Source organism: Primulina eburnea, chromosome 4, assembly GCF_022965805.1.
Source record: "Primulina eburnea isolate SZY01 chromosome 4, ASM2296580v1, whole genome shotgun sequence".
In the NCBI taxonomy this organism is placed as follows: Eukaryota; Viridiplantae; Streptophyta; class Magnoliopsida; order Lamiales; family Gesneriaceae; genus Primulina; species Primulina eburnea.
In genome coordinates this window covers 7,996,861-8,019,579 of record NC_133104.1, presented here as the reverse complement: position 1 = coordinate 8,019,579, position 22,719 = coordinate 7,996,861, and the positions used below count along the sequence as shown (strand labels likewise).

The following is a 22,719-nucleotide window of genomic DNA, read 5'->3' as shown; positions in this document are numbered from 1 at the left end:
CTAATGATTTTATTAGAGATATTTTTATACTTTATTTCATTGTTAGTTGATCTTTGTGAAGGTCAATATATGATTTTGGTTAGTTGATAATTTAATATTTTATTTTATGTACCTGAGATTTCATATGTTAATTTATAATGATTGTTAGAAATGTTAAATTATTTTATTTAGTTAGTATTTTCGAGTTTATGATTTATGATTAGAAAAAAATGTTGAGGTTGTTTCAGTATAAGTCCAACTGAAGTGGATTATTACAATTTGTTGTAGTCAACCAAAGTTTTTTAGTGAAAACATATTCTTGAGATATAATGGGTGACATAAAATCATTTTGAAGTCTCTGAACATCCATAAAAATATGTGTGTTTAAATCTACTGTTCATTCAATTATCACAGTACCCTAGCCAAAATATTCAATCTATTATTCAGTTTAATTTCACGTTATTATTAGTTAACTGATCGATATAAACATAAAAGATTTGCAGAATCATTTTCTCAAGAACTGATTTATATCAAAAAAGAGTAGGTCTCATGTGAGACCGTCTCACGGATCACAATCTGTGAGACGGGTCAACTCTACTCATATTCACAATAAAAAGTAATACTCTTAGCATAAAAAGTAATACTTTATGTTGGCTAGGAGTAATACTCAAAAATCTAAACAAAACTTCTCTTTTAAATCAAACTACTATTCTAAATTGAAAATAATTTCGTGTTAATTGTTTATTATTATTTAATAAAATTAAAAATAATAATAACACATACATACAACGCGTGTGTATATTTTACTAATGTATATTAAATTTCAAATCTATTTTTTTTTATTAATTTTAATTAACTGTAATGATAATTGAAATAAATTCAAAATAAATGTCATTTTAAATTTATTCTTTAAATTAAAACACACTATAAATCAAATTCCTTATTTCAAATAATACCATTTGATTCTATACAAATGCAAATTTTAATAAATCTTAGACATTTCTTTTTGGTGCGCTTTGTGGTCACGTTAGACTAATGCATTTCGGTTATTGGAAATCCTTAACCTAATCATCCTCTCTTGTATGCAGTTTTCTAGTAAACATATTTTGCCTTCTGTACAAAGGGAAATAGGTAAAATCCCAACCGTAAAATGGATATACCATAATATTTTCGATTATAATCAGGCATATCAAAACGAATTAGAGAGACGAGCTGTCCTATGATTTCAACGACCGATAAATTGTTGATTCAACCTTTGTATTTTATGTGGTGAAACGAGCCAATCTGACTGTCCTAACCAATTTTGAACTATATTTGGAGGGGTGATACGAGGAGACTAGGTATGCTGGAAAGTCAAGAAATTATGAATCTAATATATCTATTTTACGTTGTGGAGTGGGTTTAGTTCGTTTTGACAAGTTTAACTATGATTTTAATGATAAAATAATTTTTCTAATCCTCTCAATTCTCACATTCAATAAAGTAGTTGAGATTCTTCTTGTAATAAAATGGAACAGTTCGTATAAACTGTGACGGAGCCAGGGGAGCTCTCTTCTTAATATTTGCTCTTGAACCTCTAATTTTTTTTTTTAATCTCTTAACCTTTATTTTCTGACTTCATCCCGATCTTTAAATAAATGTAAAAGTTTGTTTAAGACGGTCTCACGGGTTAGATTTTGTGAGACAAATCTCTTATTTGAGTCATCCATGAAAAAATATTACTTTTAATGTTAAGAATATTACTTTTTATTACAAATATCGGTAGGGTTGACCGATCTCACATATAAAAATTCGTGAAATCGTCTCATAAAAAACATACTTTTAAATAAAAGCTTATATCAAACATAAGTTTTTCTAACATGTACTTTTTCTTTCTTCTTTTTTTTTTTTAAAAAAAATAAAATAAAATAAACTTTTCATGTGACGAATCCAGTTAGTATCAACCGTGGCTGTTGCCAGCTGCCCACAGCATCGAGACCATAGAAACCGAAACATTGCATTTGCCGCTTTCTGGTACATCGGCTAAACAAACAATTAAAGGGATTAAAAAGGTTCTTAGGTTTACGTCAAGCTCGGCACCTCGTGCAAAGCGTGTGCGTAAAAAGGTGGATATGGGTAGGATATTTGTGGTGGATCTTGAGGGCCGAACCTACAAATGCAAATTCTGCAAAACCCATTTAGCTCTTGCTGATGATCTTGTTTCGCGGGTAAGTTTCTTGCTTTTGGTGGGAGAGTTGGCTGTACCGAGCTTTTTTTTAGAAGATTTAATTGAACTTTTAGTTATGTGTATGCTGGAAGTTTCTGTTCAATTTTTTTTGGGATGTGGCTCTGTTTCTTTATTGCTAAATCTTGATTTGTTCGATTGACTTGTTCTATTTGGTTTGTTTTATTCATATGTCCAGGCCTTTCATTGTCGCAGGGGGAAGGCTTATCTGTTTAATAACGCGTAAGTTCCTCGTGATTATTATAAAATTCGTTGTATAACAAGATTGGTTAAGCTTTTATAATTGTTTTCTTGAAACAAACAAGCTCATTAATATTAATTCGTGTGTGCTCAACTCAGCCTCTTTACATCTTTTGTTTCAGCATTTTGTTTTAATTTTGTGGAGGTGAATGGTTCTTGCGTGTTTGATGGTTTTGTTTGGAGAAGTAAAATTTATGAGACAAGATTACAATTTGGGGTGAAATGTGGACTCCAACTGAATAGAACAGTGGTTGATCCGGTTAAGTGATATGTAGGAGAAGATAAGTATTGACATAAGATTTGATGATTTTACAGCATTAAGTGAAGTTGTGAGATGTTCAACACAGTGCAGGTTTAATCTTATTCGAAGCAATTTATTTGTGAAGTATAAGTATTGGCGAAAATGCTTGGGAGAAGAGTGGGGACTTGATAACAGCTGTGTTTTTTTTCTTTTTCAATTGACGTGGGAACAGGGACCGACTACCTTGCAGAGTATAGACTCTAAAACTACTGAAATCTACATGTTATTGTAAATAATAAGGGATGGTATATGTTAGTTGTTAATTACTTTCTCAATTATGATATGTGGTTCCATTTAATTGATTTTGATGAATTTCCCAGCTAACAAGGGTGTGAAAACATGAACAAACAAGTAAAAGTATGCCAAAAACTTTTTCAACGTAGCTCCTCCATTGCTCAAGGCAAAGATGGTCGAAAAAGAGGAAAGTGTGGAGACTAAAATATAGAATTGTAAGGCTATGAATGACCCCCATTTACCTGCATCATGTTTGGGTCTTTATTCGATTGGGGGAACTATATTTGGGTCTTTATAGGATTAGGGGACTAGTGTTAGTATAAAATTGCAACTTGCTTTATCCGCCAATTTGATTTCATGTAATTTTCCTTTATTCATTAAATTTTATTGGATTTATCGGGATTCCATATGACAGTTGTTTGACCCTGAGATTTGCGAAATATATGCCCTGCACCCAGGACCCTCATTGATTGAAAACTCGGGTTATAGCTGAAATGTCTAAGAGTGTGCCAGGTAGGTTAAAGAATCAGCTGGTTGGACCAAGCTTATTTGATGCGAGGTTTAGTATCGAGAGTTTAATAGGTCAGGACCCCCTGGAAAGTTGATCAGGCAACTTGGACGACTCCTCAAGACTTTCAGTTTGGCCAGTAATCACCAGTTTAAGATCTAGAAATGAGTCGACTACGGGATAATTGTACTCTTGTTGGACCTGAACAACTTTGAGATGCTGTGTCCTATCCATGTATTATGCCATAGTTCTGTATGTGTTTAGGTATTTGTCACTCATTATGTGGGGTATCATAGACTAGGAGATTCAAAGGACTATCATATTAGGTACGAGAGGTTTTGAAATTTATCAAACAGTCCACAATTTTCTGGTAACTGATGTTGGATCATAACATAGACCTACCTTACCTATGTTTCCATCCACATATTCTATATATTTTCTTCGTACTATATGGTCTGATCATCTTTGAATCGATTTAGTTTCATAAAGTTGAGAGTAGTTCTGTAGCTGATGAAACTACTACCACATCAACATTCATGATTTACAGCTCACTCACATCATAATGGCTCACAAATTGATACTTCTCCAACAGCTTTTGTATGCTACTAGCCACACCAGCCAGGGTCGACCCTAAGAAATCGGGAGAAGACGAAATATTGGAAAGTCATATATGAAGTTTTTGAAAAATTACTTTTTACACTCCTCTCCGTGTTGGTTCTGCCCAGGAAAACTTTCTAATTACGTGCATGTCTTTGAGTTTTCTTGATCTCTGCAATGTTGATCTCAGAGTGAATATCACATTCGGACCTCATGAGGAGAGAATGATGCTTTCCGGAACGCATACTGTTGCAGATATATTTTGCTGTTATTGTGGACAAATAGTTGGTTGGAAATATGTAATCTCGTCCGCCATATACTTCCATATTTACTTATTCTCTCACATTCTTTCAAGTTTTGACTACCGAACTTTTCATCCTGCCTTTTCAGGAGACTGCACATGAGAACAGCCAGAAATATAAAGAAGGAAAATTTGTTATTGAAAGGTACATTCTCACTCTAATTTTCACGATCATATTTTTTTCGAATCCATGATTCATAGATGACTTGTGTTTATCGTTTGACATCGTTTATCACTCAAAATCTTGCCAACAGAGGGAGGATAATTGATGGAGCGGACTCGGAATTCTATATCGATACTCGTCCTACTCTGAGTGATACTGAAGATGCGTAGCTTTTATTTTCGACCAGGTGTAATAGATCATAATCAGCCCTGTAGATATGAAAGAAGACGCTGCACGAATCAGTTACTTGATGTGCTGAGGTTTGATGTTCGAGTAGTTTAATGTAATGTTATTGTTGTTAAGGACATTTATAGATCATTCAAGATTATCTGTTACTTTTATTGCTGCAGTTTTATTTTCACTAATTTTATAACTTAATAAAGCAGTATCAAAATTTTCAACATGGATGAAAACTGACTTTCCATTTTGAAAGTTTTCGCGTGTGGTGTTTGTTAACTTTTTAAGAACAAGTATACAATCAGTTTTCATCACGCTCAACGTATGAATGTCACTTCATCCATATTTATATAAATGTGTACGATGGATATACAACATATCAAAATTATATATATAAATATTTTTGAAGAGTAAAAACAAGTATTTTGAGTATTACGTACTATGTAGACCTGGCCACGAATCGAGTTGGATCCGAACCCATTCCGATCACAATCCGACTCGTGGTCAGCGGGCCTGTTAACTGGGTCAACAGATTTGACCTAGATGCTAAAGCTCGTCAACTCATTGGGTCAGACGAGTTGAGCCCGTCAAGTTGGCAATATTTAATAATTATTACTTTTTTTAAAATGGACGGCCACGATTACCGTATCAAGTTGTTGGAGATAAATGACCACGGAAAGTGACCGTTGATCAACTCGGTGAGTCGGCCCTTATTTGAATTTTTTTTAAAAGAAATTAAAAGAAGGAAGAAGATTTTGTGATTGACAAGCTGAGAATTCAACCCTATAATACCCTCAATCTCTTTTCATTCTTTTCTGCACAATTATCTATAAATTCTCAATATCTAGTTTTCAATTTAAACTTTATTTTTCCATTCTCAAAATATCAATCGTTAATTATTATCAATTGTTCATTTATTTTTCTAATTACTTCAATTTTATTTTTATACAAATGACGTTTCAAATGGTAATGTTAAGGGCAAAAGAAGGAGAATCATGTCCGAGTTTGAGAATCACGATTTTTTTCATTCAATGTTGAGGACTATGATCTTGTTTTTCCATTGATGAGCAACATCAATAACAAGAGGCGACCTAACAAACACATCACCATCCATGTCAAGAAAGTATGAGCAATTCGATGATGCCTAAAACTCGAGTAGTGCCTCGCCACACATCTAATATCTTCACCAAATATTTCGTAAATGTGGCGTTTCCCTTCGATGATCTGCAAGCCAAATGCAAATGATTTTCTAAAACTTACAATTTTCAACAATTAAATAGTTATGGAACTTTAATGCGGCATTTCGAGAAAAGTCATTCGGTGGAAAATGATATTGATTGTTATCAAACTCAAATGTCTACATTCTCTTCAAATCTAAATTTAGAGAACGACTAGATATTATGCGTTTGAACAACTTTATTTTAGTTTTGTGATAAATTATCTTTTGAAAATTGGTTTTTCAACAAGTGCAAATCTTTTTCTTAAATTTATCCCATGAAATACATTAAAACACACTTAAAAAATTATTTATCGAACACAAAGAAGAATTAATTAAAAAATTGCTAGTTAAATAGAATGTTCGGATGTTTGGATTGACTATTAGCAAAGTTCTTCATATATGGATATTACATGTCATTGAATTGATAATTCCTGAAACATTCAAAAAAGAATGCTTGCATATAGATGTTTAATGAATCAGATACGACACAAAATAGCATGCACTTTGATCCGTTTACCACTACATTGAGGGTTATCAGGTAGCGAGGTTGGGTGTTGTTTCGAAATATGTAGGAGTCAATGCATTATAGTCGGGGATTCAATGCTCGCCTACGAGTGAAGATATCCTATGTTATCTGATGAATTAATAGTGTGAGGAGTCTCTAGTCAGAACAAGACATGTGCTTTAGAAAGTGGTTTTCTTAGTTGCACATACGATGTCACTATTATCGCTCAAAAATATACCAAATTTTTATCAAATTCATTTGTAACTTTCGATATATCAATGGTTGCAGATTCGATCGGGTTATATGAGTTGAAAATACCATAATATACGTTAACAATAAATTAAGGTTCATGCAGGCATTATCAGTGATACCTAAGGGGATAATGGTGCGATGCTACTAGACGTTCTTACTATGATCCATTGAGTGCAATCAAACTTGAGTTCTGACATTCTTGATCAAAGGATGATGAAAAGAATGAGGCTAATTAGGGTAAGCCCGTATAAGAACAAATATTGTTCTAAATCACATGAAGTTATGAACTCACAACTAGTTGAATCCATGAACCATTTATGGTCACAAATATTGGATTATGTGTTCTCGTTGAGATAGTCAAGTTCAATGAACTAAATTTGGCGATTGTAGTTTGATAGAGATCAAACAATTTGCTTATAAATGAGTTTATAAATTGATTCCATGTAATGGAAAATGTGAAAGTTAGCTTAACAATTAATTCAGTGAAGAGAGGAGAAGTGCTTGTTTTTGTAAAGGAGTTCACAAAACTGACAGTTGTAAAAAGTGGATATCTGGAAAATTTTGTACTTTGAAAATTATTCCATGAATGAGATTTGTGTCCTCGATAAATCGACGTTGTCTTGTCATCGATCGATATTATAACGAGTCCATCGTTATTTATTTAGTAAATTTAGAATATACTAATTAAATAATAATATTTGTAATTGTGACTACTATGTGAAATGTTTTTATTAAATATTATAAAAAGGTCTAAAATTGATCAATTAATTGAGAAATAAAATAATGATAATTTAATTTACTATATGTCTATATATATATATATATATATATGTATATATAGTTTTGATATGCTGCACACCTACCGTGCACACTTACGTGACCGCCGATGAGGTGTCACTCATCTATTGGATGTGATGAAATATAGAAAATTTTGTGCACAAATTTTTCTCCTTTCTCTTCTCCAGACAATTTTCGGACATCCGATAATTTGAGGGAAATTTTTTCGTCCACTCTTCCACGTGCCGCTGCTGGGTTTCTTAAATTTAGGCAATTCAATCTCAATTCAAACTTCGTTTGGATATTTAGTGAGAATTATACAACAAACAAAGATTCAATCTCCAATGCAAACTTCGTTTGGATATTTAGTGCGATCTATACAACGAACAAAACTTCTGATTGTGGACTTGATTGACTATCATAGAATGAGGGATATCCGTTCGTAAGGATTTACAAGGAGAGCTATATCTGCATAAAACTCGTAATAGTTGGAGCTGACATTAAATATGCAAAGGTAAATCAGATCTAAATACCCTATAAATTTTTTAAATCATACGACACACAAAAAACGTTTTGAACGTCAAAACTAAATTTTTAAAACTTCTGTTACATCTTGAATATGAGAAAACGATATGCCAACATATAATTGATGGGGCGGACTAGGAGTTCTCTATCGATACTCATCCTACCCCTAATCTGGCTGATACTGAAGATGCGTAGCTTATATATTCGACCTGGTGTAATATAAAATTTTCAATATGAATCGAAGAGTAACTAAGTTCGAAATTATTAATGTTTCACTGTACTTGATTCTGTTTACAATTCATGCAAAAACAAGTTATATTATTACATTGATGAAACGCGACTCTTAAAAGGTTATTCGATTGCTTTAACAACTCATAGTTGGAAGAATTCCTGCCAAATACACACCGAATTCGATTGCTTGAACGAGCAAGCGACGCAAGAACCCGAATATCCCAAAACTCCATGGGAGAAAAAGGTTCTTCCTCGGGGATAAAATCCTCGAAGAAGAAAAGGAACAAAGTTTCTTCTAAGGTATGTCTTCAGCCCTCGCTTCTTGTCTGGTTTTTGCGAATTGTATGTCGATTGTTTCCTAATTAATTGAATTGAGCTTTTAAATTCTGATTTGTTGGGCTTTATTCTTTTTGGGTTTTCTCTGGGAATTAAAAAAAATGGGATCTTGGAATTTAGTGCATGTGGTGAACTGAATTGAACATGGATTTCAAGGGTTTCTTGAGTTTATGGAAAAGATGTATAGATGTGCTATGGTAGACCCAGTAATTTAATTAGGTGATTCGGTCGATCTGTCTGGAATTGGCTTTCAAATGGATTCGTACAACCAAGATTTAAGTCGATTTTGTGTGACAATGAGCAATTAGATGTGTTCTGCCGTAATTTATCATCTGTTATATTGTACATGACTTAACTCCGAGTCTTTCTTTATTCAAACTGTTAGTTATTGAAGAAGAAGATTAGGAGAAAGGAATCCAAGGTTCTTCACCGTCCTGATTCTGATTCTGTTTCTTTAAGTTCCAAATCTGCTTCGTCCGCTTCTTCAGAATCTGATTTTAGGACCAGGAAAAATAAATCTAAGAAGCGCCGTCGTGATGATTCAGCTTCATCCTATTGTGATGATTATTCAATGACTTCAGCTTCTGATTCCTTGTCCATGCATGATAACAAGAGTTATAAAAGGCGGAAAGCCCTACCTCAGGGCAGAAAGAAAAGGCCTCGAAAAAAAATCGAAAGTCCCGACTCTGACGCAGAGTCGAGAAGGAGAAAACGATCTAGGAGACATCATGTTGTTAAGTCGAGGAACAAACCATTAAAGAAGAATGCAAGAAGGCATTTTATTAGTTCTTTGAGCTCTGATTCAGAGAGCTGCTCCACATGTGATAGTAGAAGCAGAAACAGTACGGGAGATGGTAAACATCGAAGGAGTAAAATGATTCTCGATAAAAAGATAAAAAGTTCAAGAGGTAGAGATTCTCACAGGGCTCGTAGAAAGCGCAAAGCAAGGTCTCCAAGTGGTTCTTCTTGTAGTACCTGTAGAGACCATGATGCCGGTGTAGAGCTAAGTGACGACGCTTTAGACCATGATATCAATGTAGACCGAAGTGTCGAGGCTTTAGTTCCTGTGGATAATTCTAGGCGGCTTAAATCAGTTATTTCTGTTGTCAATCGACCCACTGATGAAGAGGAATACAGATGGGAGAAAGATCCTCAAAAAGAAGAAATTGTATTTGATCATGATGATTATCCATCTCCCAAAAGCATGGACAGTAATGAAGGAGTGAATAGTAAGGAGCCGGATGATCAATCACATGGTGCATCCAATAAGAGAATTCTTGTAGAAAATGTTGAAAGTGAAGTGATTTTGCCGATGAAATCTGGAAATATTGGAAATGAAGGATATAATGCTGATGATTCTCAGTCACATGAGGTTCATACAAATAGTTCTGAGAATGAAAAGGAGATTCATGTTTCTGTTAATTCTGCCCCTTTGGATGGGGATAAGAAGCATGGTGTCGGCGATGATATAGAGTTAATTTTGAGGCAAAAAGCTCTGGAAAATCTAAGGAGGTTTAAAGGGAGACTTCAAGCTCCTAAAAAAAGTACGAATCTCGACTTCAAGAATGAAAATGTTAATGAATCACCCATCAAGAGGATCGATAATATTCAAAACAAATCTACCAAGCTGAATAGCTTTCTTGCTCAGGAGACGGATAAGAGTAGACCCACACTCCCAGAGGTTAAAAAAGATTCAGGTGCTGAACATACGGATACTGATGCACCTGAAGCTCCTGTTGTTTTGGCCGTTGATGACACTAATCCAGCAACTGGAAAGCATAGCTCGAAAGAACAGAGAGATGAGGCTAAGAATGGGTCTGAATTCGAGCAGAAAACAATGTCTGTAATCAGGGGTGGTGAAATGGTACAGGTAAGAATTATATCATAACATGCTAGGATTTATACCATGAAATGCTAGACTGATTGTGCTATCTTCCCTATTTCTTATGCTGATATCAATTTTGGGAATGTTTTACCAGGTGAACTATAAGGTTTACATACCAAAACGGGCACCAGCTCTGGCCCGGAGGCAATTCCGGCAGTAACGTTATCGGTCTGAAGTTGTTGAATTGTCTGTTAGAAAATTTCCATTTTATGTATTTCAATGTTTGTTGGTCAATATGAATTTGATTTCCATAAATATTGGCAGATTATAGAAATAACTATTTTTAAATCCGTTTACTCATTTATAGTTTTATTTTATGTTTTATCATTAGTTCTTTGTTTATATTATTAATTTTGAAAATTAACTCAAATCGGGATAAAAAAAAATAATTATTTTTGAAAAATTATTAATTTATCGAATATTGATATATAAATGTTTTAGTGTATATTTATTGACTTTTTTTGATTCAGGAAAGGGAAGGTATGCTGCGTTTAACAATTTTTCGAATCAAAATTTGAGTTCGAATTCTGAATGTATTTGCAAACATGTTTAATATTTAAGTTGACTCAAAATAAAAGTCTATTTAATTTGATTTATTTATGCTTTCCTCGTGCATCTATTTTTAACCATGAGTATTGGAGAACAAGGTAAATATTTCCGATTTCTTCTTCATTGTTCGTTCGTTTCAATTTCTGAATTTGATATAACAATAGTCCGATACACACAGGAAAAGGGAAGAGATATGAAGCACATCACGTATGGATACCATATGGTTGAGGGGGAAAAAGTGAATTTGAAACATGTGAATGAGCTCGGGTAAATTGGGTGAACTCTGATGGACAATTTATAGGATTGAGGAATTGTCCATCCTTATATGCAGCGGTGTCAGAGTGAGATGAACCTTGCCTATATATTCTTAACACCTGAGAAGAAGACACCTTAGTAGGGTACCGGAAGGTTTTTCATCGTAGTCACTCAAACGCTCAAGTCAGTTAAATAAATACGCAAAGGAAAGAAAATGCAATATAAATGAAAATATAATGAGTGTTGTGAAAAAGTAAAAATTTATGGTAAAAAATAAAAATCTTAAACTTTCAAAATTTATCGAACTACACACTTTATAATATTTTTCTCTATACTCAATTGTGATTTTTTTCACAAATGAAAGATCTATTTATAGAAAATCTTTACAAATAATCCAAAAATCATTATCACACACTAATTTTCAATATTTACAACTCTTATTTTCAACATTCAAATATTCAATACACACATTTTAAATATTATTTTTCAACACTCCCCCTTGTGATGATGATCATGATACGATGATGTCTTCATTACGTGTTTTTGTACTGCCTCGTTAAAAACCTTACTATGAAAAACCCATTGGGATAAAAACCATAGTAAGGGAAAAAAAGTGCAGTCACGTAAACTCCTTCTGATGTTGACATGAACAATTCTTCACAAATTTCGTGATTGCGCATCACAATACTATATATGTGCTTTCTAAATATTGTCGTAGGAAGTGCCTTTGTGAAGAGATCTGATGAGTTTTCACTTGATTGAATGTGACGAACATCAATACATTTATTCTTCTCAAGCTCCTTGGTGAATGCGAAGAACTTAGGAGGAATATGTTTAGTTCTGTCGCTTTTTATGTATCCTTCTTTCATTTGAGCAACACATGCAGCATTATCTTCATATAGTATCACAGGCTTCTCATCGAATGATAATCCACATGAGATTTGGATATGTTGGGTCATTGATTTTAACCACACACATTCACGACTTGCTTCATGTAGTGCAATAATCTCGGCATGATTTGATGAAGTTGTTACGAGCGTTTGTTTCTGTGTACGCCAAGAAATTGCAGTGCCTCCACGAGTAAATACATATCCAGTTTGGGAACGTGCCTTGTGTGGATCAGATAAGTATCCATCATCGGCATAGTCAATTATACTTGGATTAGCATATTTTGAATACAAAAGTCCCAAGTCTGTCGTTCCTCGTAGATAACGAAATATATGTTTAATTCCGTTCCAGTGTCTCTTTGTTGGATATGTGCTAAATCTTGCCAACAAATTTACGGCAAAAGATATATCAGGACTTGTACAATTTGTAAGATACATAAGGGCACCGATAGCACTTAGATATGGTACTTCTGGACCACGAATATCTTCATCTTCTTCACATTGACGGAATGAGTCCTTTTCTATGTTTAATGATCTAACAACCATTGGAGTACTTAAAGGATTTGATTTATCCATATTAGAACGTTTAAGGATCTTTTCTGTATAATTTGTCTGGTGAACAAACATTCCACATTCTTTTTGTTCAATTTGTAAACCCAGACAATACTTGGTCTTTCCAAAATCCTTCATTTCAAATTCTTCCTTCAAGTATGACACAACTTCTTGAATTTTCTTATTCGTTCCAATGATGTTTAAATCATCAACATATACAACAATAATTACGCATCCGGATGTTGTTTTCTTAATGAAAACACAAGGACATATTGAATTATTTACATATCCTTTTTTCATCAAATGATCACTTAGTCGATTATACCACATTCGACCGGATTGCTTTAAGCCATATAATGATCTTTGTAATTTCACAGAATAACATTCTCTGGGTTTTGAACTTTGTGCTTCAGGAATCTTAAATCTTTCAGGGATTTTCATATATATATATATATATATATATATATATATATATATATATATATATATTACTATCAAGTGATCCATATTAGTAAGCTGTAACAACATCCATAAGACGCATTTCTAAATTTTCAGATACCGCCAAGTTAATCAAATACCGAAACGTAATTGCATCCATCACGGGAGAATACGTTTCTTCATAATCAATTCCAGACCTTTGAGAAAAATCTTGTGCAACAAGTCGAGCTTTATATCTTACTATTTCATTTTTCTCATTTCGCTTTCGAATAAAAACCCATTTGTATCCAACAGGTTTTACACCTTCAGGTGTACGGACTATAGGTCCAAAAACATTATGTTTATTTAGCGAATCCAATTCAACCTGGATGGCTTCTTTCCATTTTATCCAATCCTGCCGATTTTTACATTCACCAAAAGATTTTGGTTCATGATCATCTTCATTATTATTTATGATGTCGATTGCCACATAATAAGAAAATATATCATCAATTTCTTCTATATCTTTTCGGTTCCATATTTTTCCAGTATTAATGTAATTGATAGAGATTTCATGATTCTCGTCAGTTTGTGGTTCTGACAGAATATTTTCATCATCATATGTTTCTTCAGGAACACCATTCTCTATTTTGTGATCATCATGTGTTTCTTCAGGAACATCATTCTTTATTTTGTGATCATCGTGTTTCTCTATGAATTTTCTTTTTCGAGGATTTTTATCCTTGGAACCGACTGGCCTTCTACGTTTTAGGCGTTTAATGACATCATGAGTATATTCAAATTGTTTCTTCGGAATTTCAATTCGAGCAGGGGCATTTGCAGCATGTATATATGATTTAGTTACCTTTTTTGTGTCTGCAAATGCATCTGATATTTGATTTGCTATTCTTTGCAAGTGTACAATTTGCTGTACATCTTTTTCACTTTGTTTTGTTCTTGGATCCAGATGTAAGGTATGTTTCTGTTCTCTCCCTAACATTGGGAAGATTTCCTCATTAAAATGACAATCAGCAAAACGTGTTGTGAACACGTCGCCTGTCTGAGGTTCAAGATATCGAATGATTGATGGACTATCATAACCGATATAAATTCCAACCTTTCTTTGAGGTCTCATTTTCTTTCGTTGCGGTGGTGCAATAGGCACATACACCATACATCCAAAAATTCTCAGATGAGAAATGTCTGGTTCTTTACCAAATGCAAGCTGCAATGGGGAGTATTTATGATATGCACTTGGTCTGATGCGAATTAATGAAGCAGCATGTAAAATTGCATGTCCCCATATAGAAATAGGGAGCTTTGTTTTCATAATCATTGGTCTAGCAATCATTTGCAGACGTTTAATCAATGATTCAGCCAATCCATTCTGTGTATGTACATGAGCAACATATGCTCAACAATGATTCTCATAGACATACAATAATCATTGAAAGTCTGGGAAGTAAATTCACCAGCATTATCAAGTCTAATTTTCTTGATTGTATAATCGGGAAATTGATTCATCAATTTTATTATTTGAGCAAGTAATCTTGCAAATGCAACATTTCGAGTTGACAATAAACATACATGTGACCATCTGCTGGAGGCATCAATCAATACCATAAAGTATCTGAATGGTCCACATGGTGGATGGATTGATCCACGAATATCACCCTGAATACGTTCAAGAAACATTGGTGATTCAGTTTGGATTTTGGCTGGTGATGGTCTTATAATAAGTTTTCCAAGAGAACATGCTTTACATTGAAACTTATTATTCTGAAAGATCTTTTGGTCTTTCAGCGGATGACCATGTCTATTTTCTATAATTCTTCGCATCATTGTTGAACCAGGATGTCCTCATCGATCATGCCAATTGGTTAATATTGAAGAATTATCAACTACCATGTTTGATTCAATGTGACTTATATGTGTATAATGCAATTCAGTAGGGAGCATTGGTAGTTTTTCAATCACATATTTCTTTCCTGATTTATATGTGATAAGACACATATATTTCTCATTCCCTTCATTCATTGTTTGAGTATCATACCCATGGGAATATATATCATTAAAACTCAACAAATTTCTTTTCGATTGTGGTGAATATAAAGTATCATTGATCAAAAATTTTGTACCATTAGGTAACAAAAATTGTGCTTTACCACATCCTTTAATCAAGTCTACATGACCTGATATTGTATTCACCGTTGTTTTTGTTGGTTTTAGTTCCAAGAAATATCTTTTATCTCGGAGGATAGTGTGCGTTGTACCACTATCGGATATGCAAACTTCAGCTTTGCTCATAGCATTTATCTATATTTGAACTTCAAAAAAATATGCAATGAAATAAAATTACTGGCAATATATTTAAATATAACACATATCATAATTATACAATAAAACATTATTATATGAATACATGAAAAATAAATTATTGTACATTTATATTCTACCACTATATTGTTCATTTTCAGAGAAATTATTGAGAAAATCTGCAGAATCAATATTTTTCATTTCTATCCCACCAACATATTGATCATTTCCAGATAAATCATTTATAAAATCACCAACATCAAAATGAGTTGAATCACTCAAACGATCACTGCGTTCAGTGAAGTTGGTCTCCTTTCCTTTCCCCTTTAATGATTCTTTATAAAGTTTACAAAGGTGCTCAGGGGCTCGACAAATACGGGACCAATGTCCTGGAGTACCACATCTGAAACAAGAACTTTTATATCTTTTTGAGTGATTCTCATTAACACTTGTATTCTCATGATGCCTTTTCAGTAGATGGTTTGGGACGCTCTTTTGAGATGAGTTATAAAAATAACTATCTCGATTATTTTCAAAACCACGGCCGCGTCCACGACCACGACCAATTCCACGTCCACGACCTCGACTTCGACCAAAACCTTGTCTTTGAATTTGATTTTGGTTTCCAGGTTTAAATTCATTTTTACCTACAACATTTACTTCTGGAAATGTTGTTGATCCAGTGGGTCGGGACTGATGATTTCTCATTAATAGCTCGTTGTTCTTTTCCGCCACAAGAAGACAGGCGATGAGTTCAGAATATCTCGCAAATCCACGTACTCTATATTGTTGTTGTAGAGTAATATTTGATGCATGAAACGTGGAAAATATTTTTTCAAGCATTTCCGATTCTGTGACCTCATGTCCACAAAATTTTAGCTGCGAGATTATTCGATATATCGCTGAATTGTAATCACTGACTTTCTTAAAATCTTGGAATCTTAATATATTTCATTCATCACGGACGGTCGGAAGTATAACTTCCCTTATATGTTCAAATCTTTCTTTCAATCCTTTCCACAGAGCCACGAGATCTTTTTCGATGAGATATTCACATTTTAAACTTTCATCGAGATGTCGACACATAAATATTATAGCTTTTGCTTTTTCTTGTGATGAAGATATACCATTTTCTTTAATGGTCTCGCTTAGACCCAATGACTCAAGATGCATTTCTACATCGAGAGTCCATGGCATATAATTTTTTCCCGTGATGTCGAGCGCAACAAATTCGAGCTTTGTCAAATTTGATATGGTGGTACTAAAAAAAATTACGATGCATTTTATTAGTTAATGAATATTGCAATACAAAGTAATGGATAAACAACAAGTACAAATATTTGTAAAAAAAAAAAAACACACACGAGGAGGATAATCTCCGATAAATACAAGATTCGTGAGTATGATAACCAAAATAATTAAAAATAACCTTGAGAAAGTCATCTTCTTTTTTCTTCGAAAAATTTGATGAAGAATAATTTTTAGAGAAGAAGAGAAAGTTGGAGTGATTGAATGTGTTTGTGAGATCATATTTATAGGGCAAAAACTAGCCGTTTTTTTTTACCGTTTATGACTGTTGGTGTACAAAAAAATAAAGGTATGTATTTGTATAATTTTATGGTAATAATATGGTGTATATAATATTAGTCATGTTTAAATAATTATGTATATCATATCATATTATTATAATGAGGTGTCATAAGTTATTTTGTTTAAAAACCTTATAGGCTTTTATACTTGTCGCATCCCTTACGGGAGTGTAGGATGTCGTCTTAACATCCTTCCAGGATTTATAACAAGTTTTTGAAAAATTTAATTTTTTTATTTCTAATAATAACATTATATTATATAATATATACACAATAAATAAATAACAGTAAAATAAATATTATTACTTTTGTTACCTTTTTCTTCTGTTTGGAGCTTGGAAAAGTATGGAGGACTTTTAGAGCTTCGTGCTGATAACGTGTTGTGAAAAAGTAAAAATTTATGGTAAAAATAAAAATCTCAAACTCTCAAAATTTACAAAACTACACACTTTATAATATTTTTCTCTCTACTCAATTGTGATTTTCTTCACAAATGAGAGATCTATTTATAGAAAATCTTTACAAATAATCCAAAAATAAATTCATCATCACCTACAACATCACACATTAATTTTCAATATTTACACCTCTTATTTTCAACATTCAAATATTCAATACACACATTTTAAATATTATTTTTCAACAATGAGTGCCATTATTCCGCCTTGATTTTACCTCTGATTAGGGTATTTATAGGGTGCTGAGATCGTGGATCATCCCGAGATGCCCGGGTAGTGGCCACAATGTGAGAAGGTGGCTCATATTATGATTTCCACAAGATTTGTGAACGTGGGGTGAGAACAGATCTCTAGATTTTCGGTGGACATGGTATATGATCATTTTGACTTGGTCCTCTTATGTTGCCCAAGCTCAAATACAAACGAGCTTTGTGAACTTGTAACGATATGATAAGTTACCCGAGCTAGTGCAAGTCTGAGCTGATACGGACATAGCACTCTTTCCATACACGTGCGGATTTTCCAGTTGGCTATGTGACCGAGGTAGCGCTTGTGATCTCGAGTAAGCGTTGACATTATCGAGGCTAATTTCCACCAACCCCAAGACTCCCGGGACCATTTCTGGGCTGGCCTTGACTCAGTTTCTACTCCCACACCCGAGTCCAAGGATGAACAAAGCTCTTACTTGGGTATCACCACTCTCTCTTTAAACAGTCGAGCTAGAGTTCTGCTCACTGTCCCGAGTAGTCAGATTTGGATCAAGGCAGGAAAACAACTCTGTTTTGAGTTGTAGGCGGACGACTAGGGCTGACATAAGCCCTAGCAACTGAAAAGACGATGTAACGTCAGACGTTGCTTCAACTACCCGACCCGACTTTTCGTCTTCTCGGGTGACCCGGTTCAATTTCCAAGGTAAATCCTGATCGTTTGCTCATCCTCCGATTAACGAACCCGGTTCCTCTTGCCCCTATAGTATTTGACTGCCTTCATCATTTCTCACGCTCGCAAAACCTTGATCTTCCATGCATACCGACATCCATCTTAGCTTCTCAGATGCACTTCTCTAGTCCGATGAGTTGTTTCTATTTCCAGACTATCCCACCATCTTTCCTCTACTCCTCGTAAGCTTTCTCGCTCTTTGTTTTTTCCAAAATATCTAACTATACATCAGAGCAATATGCGTGGCTCAACTAGGTATGAGTCCGCGATGCGCTCTGTCTTCGCCCCAGCTTCTCCTCCTCCCAGCTCTACTGTTACCTCCAAAAACCCATCCTCGTCCCTTCTGTAAGAATCCTAAGCCAAACCTCCAAAAAATCCGAAGAAACTAAACTTTCCCACATGGGTACTTGGCCCTCTATTACCTGGGAAAAGAAAAAGGTAAGAGAAAACTCGAAATGGCTCCTAATGCCGGGTCTAGAACTCAGGTTGTGAGAGTCCAGTCCAAGTACACCAAGCCCAGCCCAATTTCATTAAGAAAGTTTTAAAAAATAATAATATTAATAATAAATAAATAAAAAGAAAAATAAAAAGAAAAAGGATAAACGTTAAGCTCTTTCTCTCTCCCCGTTTTCCTCTCCAGCACCGAAAGCTACATCTTTCTTCTTTTTTTTTTTTTCAATTTTGAAGCTTTGACCATCGATTGTGGCCACACTGGTGATCGAAAAAATAAAGTAAATATATATTCGTAATCCTCTCGACAAGGGCTATCCAGTGATTTTTGTTCCCGAGAGCTTTACTTCGGAGCCTTGAGGTATTTAGGGTTTCGAAATTTTTGGTATTTTGAATAATTCGAATTCCAACAATTGATATATGTTGTATTATTGATTATAGGTGAATTATTGAGTCGATTTGAGGTATTTATCGACTTTTTCACAATTTAGTTTGCTGAATTTTGAATTTTCAGATTTATAAATTGGGATATTTAGATTTTTGAGTTGTACATGCGCTAGTCAAACACCATTAAGATGTTGTGAATTGAAATTGTAAGTTCTGGAAATTTAGTGTGAATTTTGGAATTACTTTAGATAAATTCCTTGATTATTTAACTAAGATAAGAATTGATATGCAATAAATAATTTTGTCACAGGATTGGAGTTTCGAGAAATATTTAAGATATTTTGTGAAATTAAAGTCAGTTGAGGTACGTATGAACTGTTTTCATTACGACGCCTATTATGACGTGAGATGACGTTGAGTATTTCGTAATGAGTTGTGGCGTGCTTTATGTGCTACTGTGAATACGTGATTGCGTTCATCCATTTATTAAAGTTGATCTTATTACTGCATAACATTTCGAGCCTTGACTCTGTTGATTGCTATTATTACTGATCTATTGAGTTGTTGCGTCATCGATGGAGGAGCGGGTGGGTAGGATTAGCACTCCTGATGACTTGCATGAGGGATGAGTGGGTAGCTCCCGTACCCTAGATGCTACGTTCATGGATGAGTGGCGACTTGATGTTGCGTTGCTACGTTCCTGGCACGAGTGGCCACTGTTACTGTTGTTGATGCGATTCATTTGGACTCAGTTTGGTATCCGTTATCGGTTGTTACCTTTCACACATTGCATTACATTGTATTGCATTACATTTTACTTGATTTTATTTCATGTCAGTTATATTTGTCGTAATATTACTGGTTCGTCGTACTGGGGCCCGACCCATTGTTTCTTTTTATGTTGTGGTTGTTTTTGATACCATAGCAGGTTATCTAGGAGGATTTGACGCGTCTGGTGGAGCTTCAGGTAGTGTTTCCTAGTCGTCAAGTCATGATTGAGAGTTCCCTTATATATACGATATTATGGAGTCATACATTTACCGAGGAGATGCCCCGTGTAGCTATACTGTTATTTTTACGACGTTTTGAATTGATAGTTGTGTGAATGAGCCTTGCCGGCTCTACATGTGTTTAGTCCTGGCCAGTGCGGCTATAGGTTGTGAATTGATGTGGTGACTTTATTTCGAGTATATAGATATTATTTGTGATGTTTTGATTTTTTTGGGATGTCTTATTTACGAAAATGTCATGCCGAAATTTCTATTGGCCCAAAATGGAAAATTTTAATCGCTTTCGCTGTTTACATTAATAAATCCTGGTTGTTTGGTCATCAAATATTAATCAAGAGCACGGGCCGCTACAGTTGGTATCAGAGCGTAACTAGGATATGCTCGAATTAGAGTCTAGGGCACTTGAGTCTAGACACAAATAACATGATTGTGGATGTGTTTGACTATTTGATCTTATTTGAATTATTTTGTGTGATTTGCTTGAATTTACCTGCGTTAGAACGACTAGCTAATTAGGTATGGTATGTAGTTTAGAAATTGCTTATAACTTTCTTTTACATGTTATCTGCCTGTGGATTTAATCCTCGTGTCTTGTAGAATGGCACCTGGAGGAAGAGGTAGAAAAGGAAAAGAAATAGCGCAAGAATCTGAGACACAAAATGTTCGAGGACTTGCAGATATCATTAGAGGTAGACGTGGTCGACCTCGAGGACAAGCCGCTCAAAATGTTGAAGAAGAAGTGAACCAAGAACCTCCTCGACCTGAAAGACCTGGAGCTAGACAGGTAGCGATTGAGCAAGAAGTGGAACAACTGACATAGAAAGTTGGAGGAATGCAGTTAATAATTTCTCAGTTCCAAGAATTACGTCCTCTAAAATTCTTTGGCAACGAGAGCGGAGAAAAGCGACAGGCTGGCTGAAAAGTATAAATCATCTATTTAATTTGTTTGAGTATTCCCAAGATATTAGATTGAAGCTTGCCATCTACCAACTTAAAGAGCGAGCACAACTCTGGTGGGAAGCCATAGAGGAAGCAATGAAGGACTGTGGTGAAATTATTACATGGGATGCTTTTCGTGCTCACTTTACCCAAAAATATGCACCACCATCATATTATGCTGCTAAAGAAGAAGAGTTCAATCAGTTGGTGCAGGGAAATAAATCAGTGGTGGAATATGCTTCACAGTTTTCTGCTCTTTTGCCCTATGTTCCACATGTTGCTAGGAATGATCAGGCTAAACTATCACGTTTTCTGCACGGGTTGCAACGGACTGTTCATACTTTGGTAATGACTGGATCGCCTAATACGTATATTCAAGCAGTGGAAAAGGTGAAGAAAATTGAAGCAAGTTTTCTCAGAGAAGACCCACAGCGAGGTCCATCATCTGTTTCTCAGAGATTTGGGAGTAGTATGTCTATGCCAGTGGATTTACCTCCATATCAGCCTGTACAGTCATACCAACAACCCAAACAGCAGAGGTACAAGACAAAAGGAAAGCAATTCAAGAAGAAGTCTCAATCCAGCTCTTCCAGTTCAGGCAGTGCACGAGGGGGAGGTTCTGTTGGGTCGTATAGCACTGTGCATCATGACCGATGTGGTGGTAGACATTTTAGTTCCCAATGTGTAGGAATTCATGGGTCTTGTTACGTCTGTGGTCAAGTTGGGCATTATGCCAAGGTATGCCCTAATGCACAAAGACAGCAATTTCAGCGACAACAGTCTGGACAGGTTCCCCGAAGACCAGCTTTCAGGCCATATGCTCCTGCACAGTCATTTCAGCAGTCCGGTTATCCACCACCTAGAGGTCCTATTCAGCAGCCATTTCCAGTGACACAACATGCTCGAGTTCATGCATTGACTCAGGATCAGGCTCAGGATGCACCAGGAGGGTGATGACAGGTATTTGCTATGTTTTCGATTATCCTGCACGTATATTGATAGACACTGGAGCATCTCATTCATTTTTATCTGCTGCATTTGTTAATGAGCATGAGATTGCTACTATTTCATTGTTGGATATTGTGTCTGTGGCTACTCCTGCCGGTGTATACTTGATGTCTCGCGAGATAGTCTTAAATTGTGTTATTAGATTTGAGGATAATATTATGATAACTAATCTAATCAAGTTAACTATGTCTGATTTCGACTGTATCCTCGATATTGATATATTGACGAATTATCGAGCTACTGTGGATTGTTTCCATGGAGTTGTCAGATTTAGACCGTATTATGGCAGCAAATGGAACTTTTACGGGTATGATTCACAGTTTCGCATTCCGTTAGTATCAGCAATGGAAATGTTCAGGTTGTTGTCAATCGGCAATGAAGGATTTTTCATCTATGCTCTTGATGCAACACAAGAAGAACTATTGAAAGTTTCCGATATTCCTATTGTCAAGGATTTTCCTGATGTATTTCCTGATGAGATTCAGGTTTTCTGCCTCAAAGAGAAATAG

At 34.9% G+C, this 22,719-nt stretch overlaps 3 protein-coding genes across 4 annotated transcripts; all 3 read left to right on the top strand.

The window, feature by feature from the left end:
• The first annotated feature begins 1,931 nt into the window (after window positions 1-1,931).
• On the top strand, window positions 1,932-4,888 carry LOC140830843 (protein yippee-like At5g53940). 2 transcript variants are annotated; one of them, XM_073194359.1, is made up of 5 exons: window positions 1,932-2,219; window positions 2,382-2,425; window positions 4,274-4,382; window positions 4,474-4,529; window positions 4,639-4,888. In XM_073194359.1, exons 1-5 carry the CDS (start codon window positions 2,091-2,093, stop codon window positions 4,715-4,717), a joined length of 417 nt encoding a protein of 138 aa, XP_073050460.1. In that variant the 5' UTR covers window positions 1,932-2,090; the 3' UTR covers window positions 4,718-4,888. The 2 variants fall into 2 exon arrangements, with proteins under 2 accessions (XP_073050460.1, XP_073050461.1); XM_073194360.1 differs by having other exon boundaries at window positions 1,941-2,186.
• Window positions 4,889-8,287: 3,399 nt separating this feature from the next.
• On the top strand, window positions 8,288-10,766 carry LOC140830842 (uncharacterized). The gene is made up of 3 exons (XM_073194358.1): window positions 8,288-8,533; window positions 8,955-10,439; window positions 10,549-10,766. The coding sequence occupies exons 1-3, from the start codon at window positions 8,465-8,467 to the stop codon at window positions 10,612-10,614; spliced, it is 1,620 nt and encodes a 539-aa protein (XP_073050459.1). The 5' UTR covers window positions 8,288-8,464; the 3' UTR covers window positions 10,615-10,766.
• An 11,389-nt stretch (window positions 10,767-22,155) lies between these two features.
• Window positions 22,156-22,719, top strand: LOC140830055 (uncharacterized). The gene has a single exon (XM_073193336.1). It carries the CDS (start codon window positions 22,156-22,158, stop codon window positions 22,717-22,719), a length of 564 nt encoding a protein of 187 aa, XP_073049437.1.

Excerpts from the sequence above, each read along its gene's own strand:
- LOC140830055 (XM_073193336.1), top strand. The coding sequence starts at position 22,156 with ATGACAGGTATTTGCTATGTTTTCGATTATCCTGCACGTATATTGATA.
- LOC140830843 (XM_073194359.1), top strand. The coding sequence starts at position 2,091 with ATGGGTAGGATATTTGTGGTGGATCTTGAGGGCCGAACCTACAAATGC. Across the intron at positions 2,220-2,381 it reads TTTTGGTGGGAGAGTTGGCT|GCCTTTCATTGTCGCAGGGG; the intron begins GTACCGAGCTTT and ends TCATATGTCCAG. Across the intron at positions 2,426-4,273 it reads GCTTATCTGTTTAATAACGC|AGTGAATATCACATTCGGAC; the intron begins GTAAGTTCCTCG and ends TGTTGATCTCAG.
- LOC140830842 (XM_073194358.1), top strand. The coding sequence starts at position 8,465 with ATGGGAGAAAAAGGTTCTTCCTCGGGGATAAAATCCTCGAAGAAGAAA. Across the intron at positions 8,534-8,954 it reads GGAACAAAGTTTCTTCTAAG|TTATTGAAGAAGAAGATTAG; the intron begins GTATGTCTTCAG and ends TCAAACTGTTAG. Across the intron at positions 10,440-10,548 it reads GGGGTGGTGAAATGGTACAG|GTGAACTATAAGGTTTACAT; the intron begins GTAAGAATTATA and ends ATGTTTTACCAG.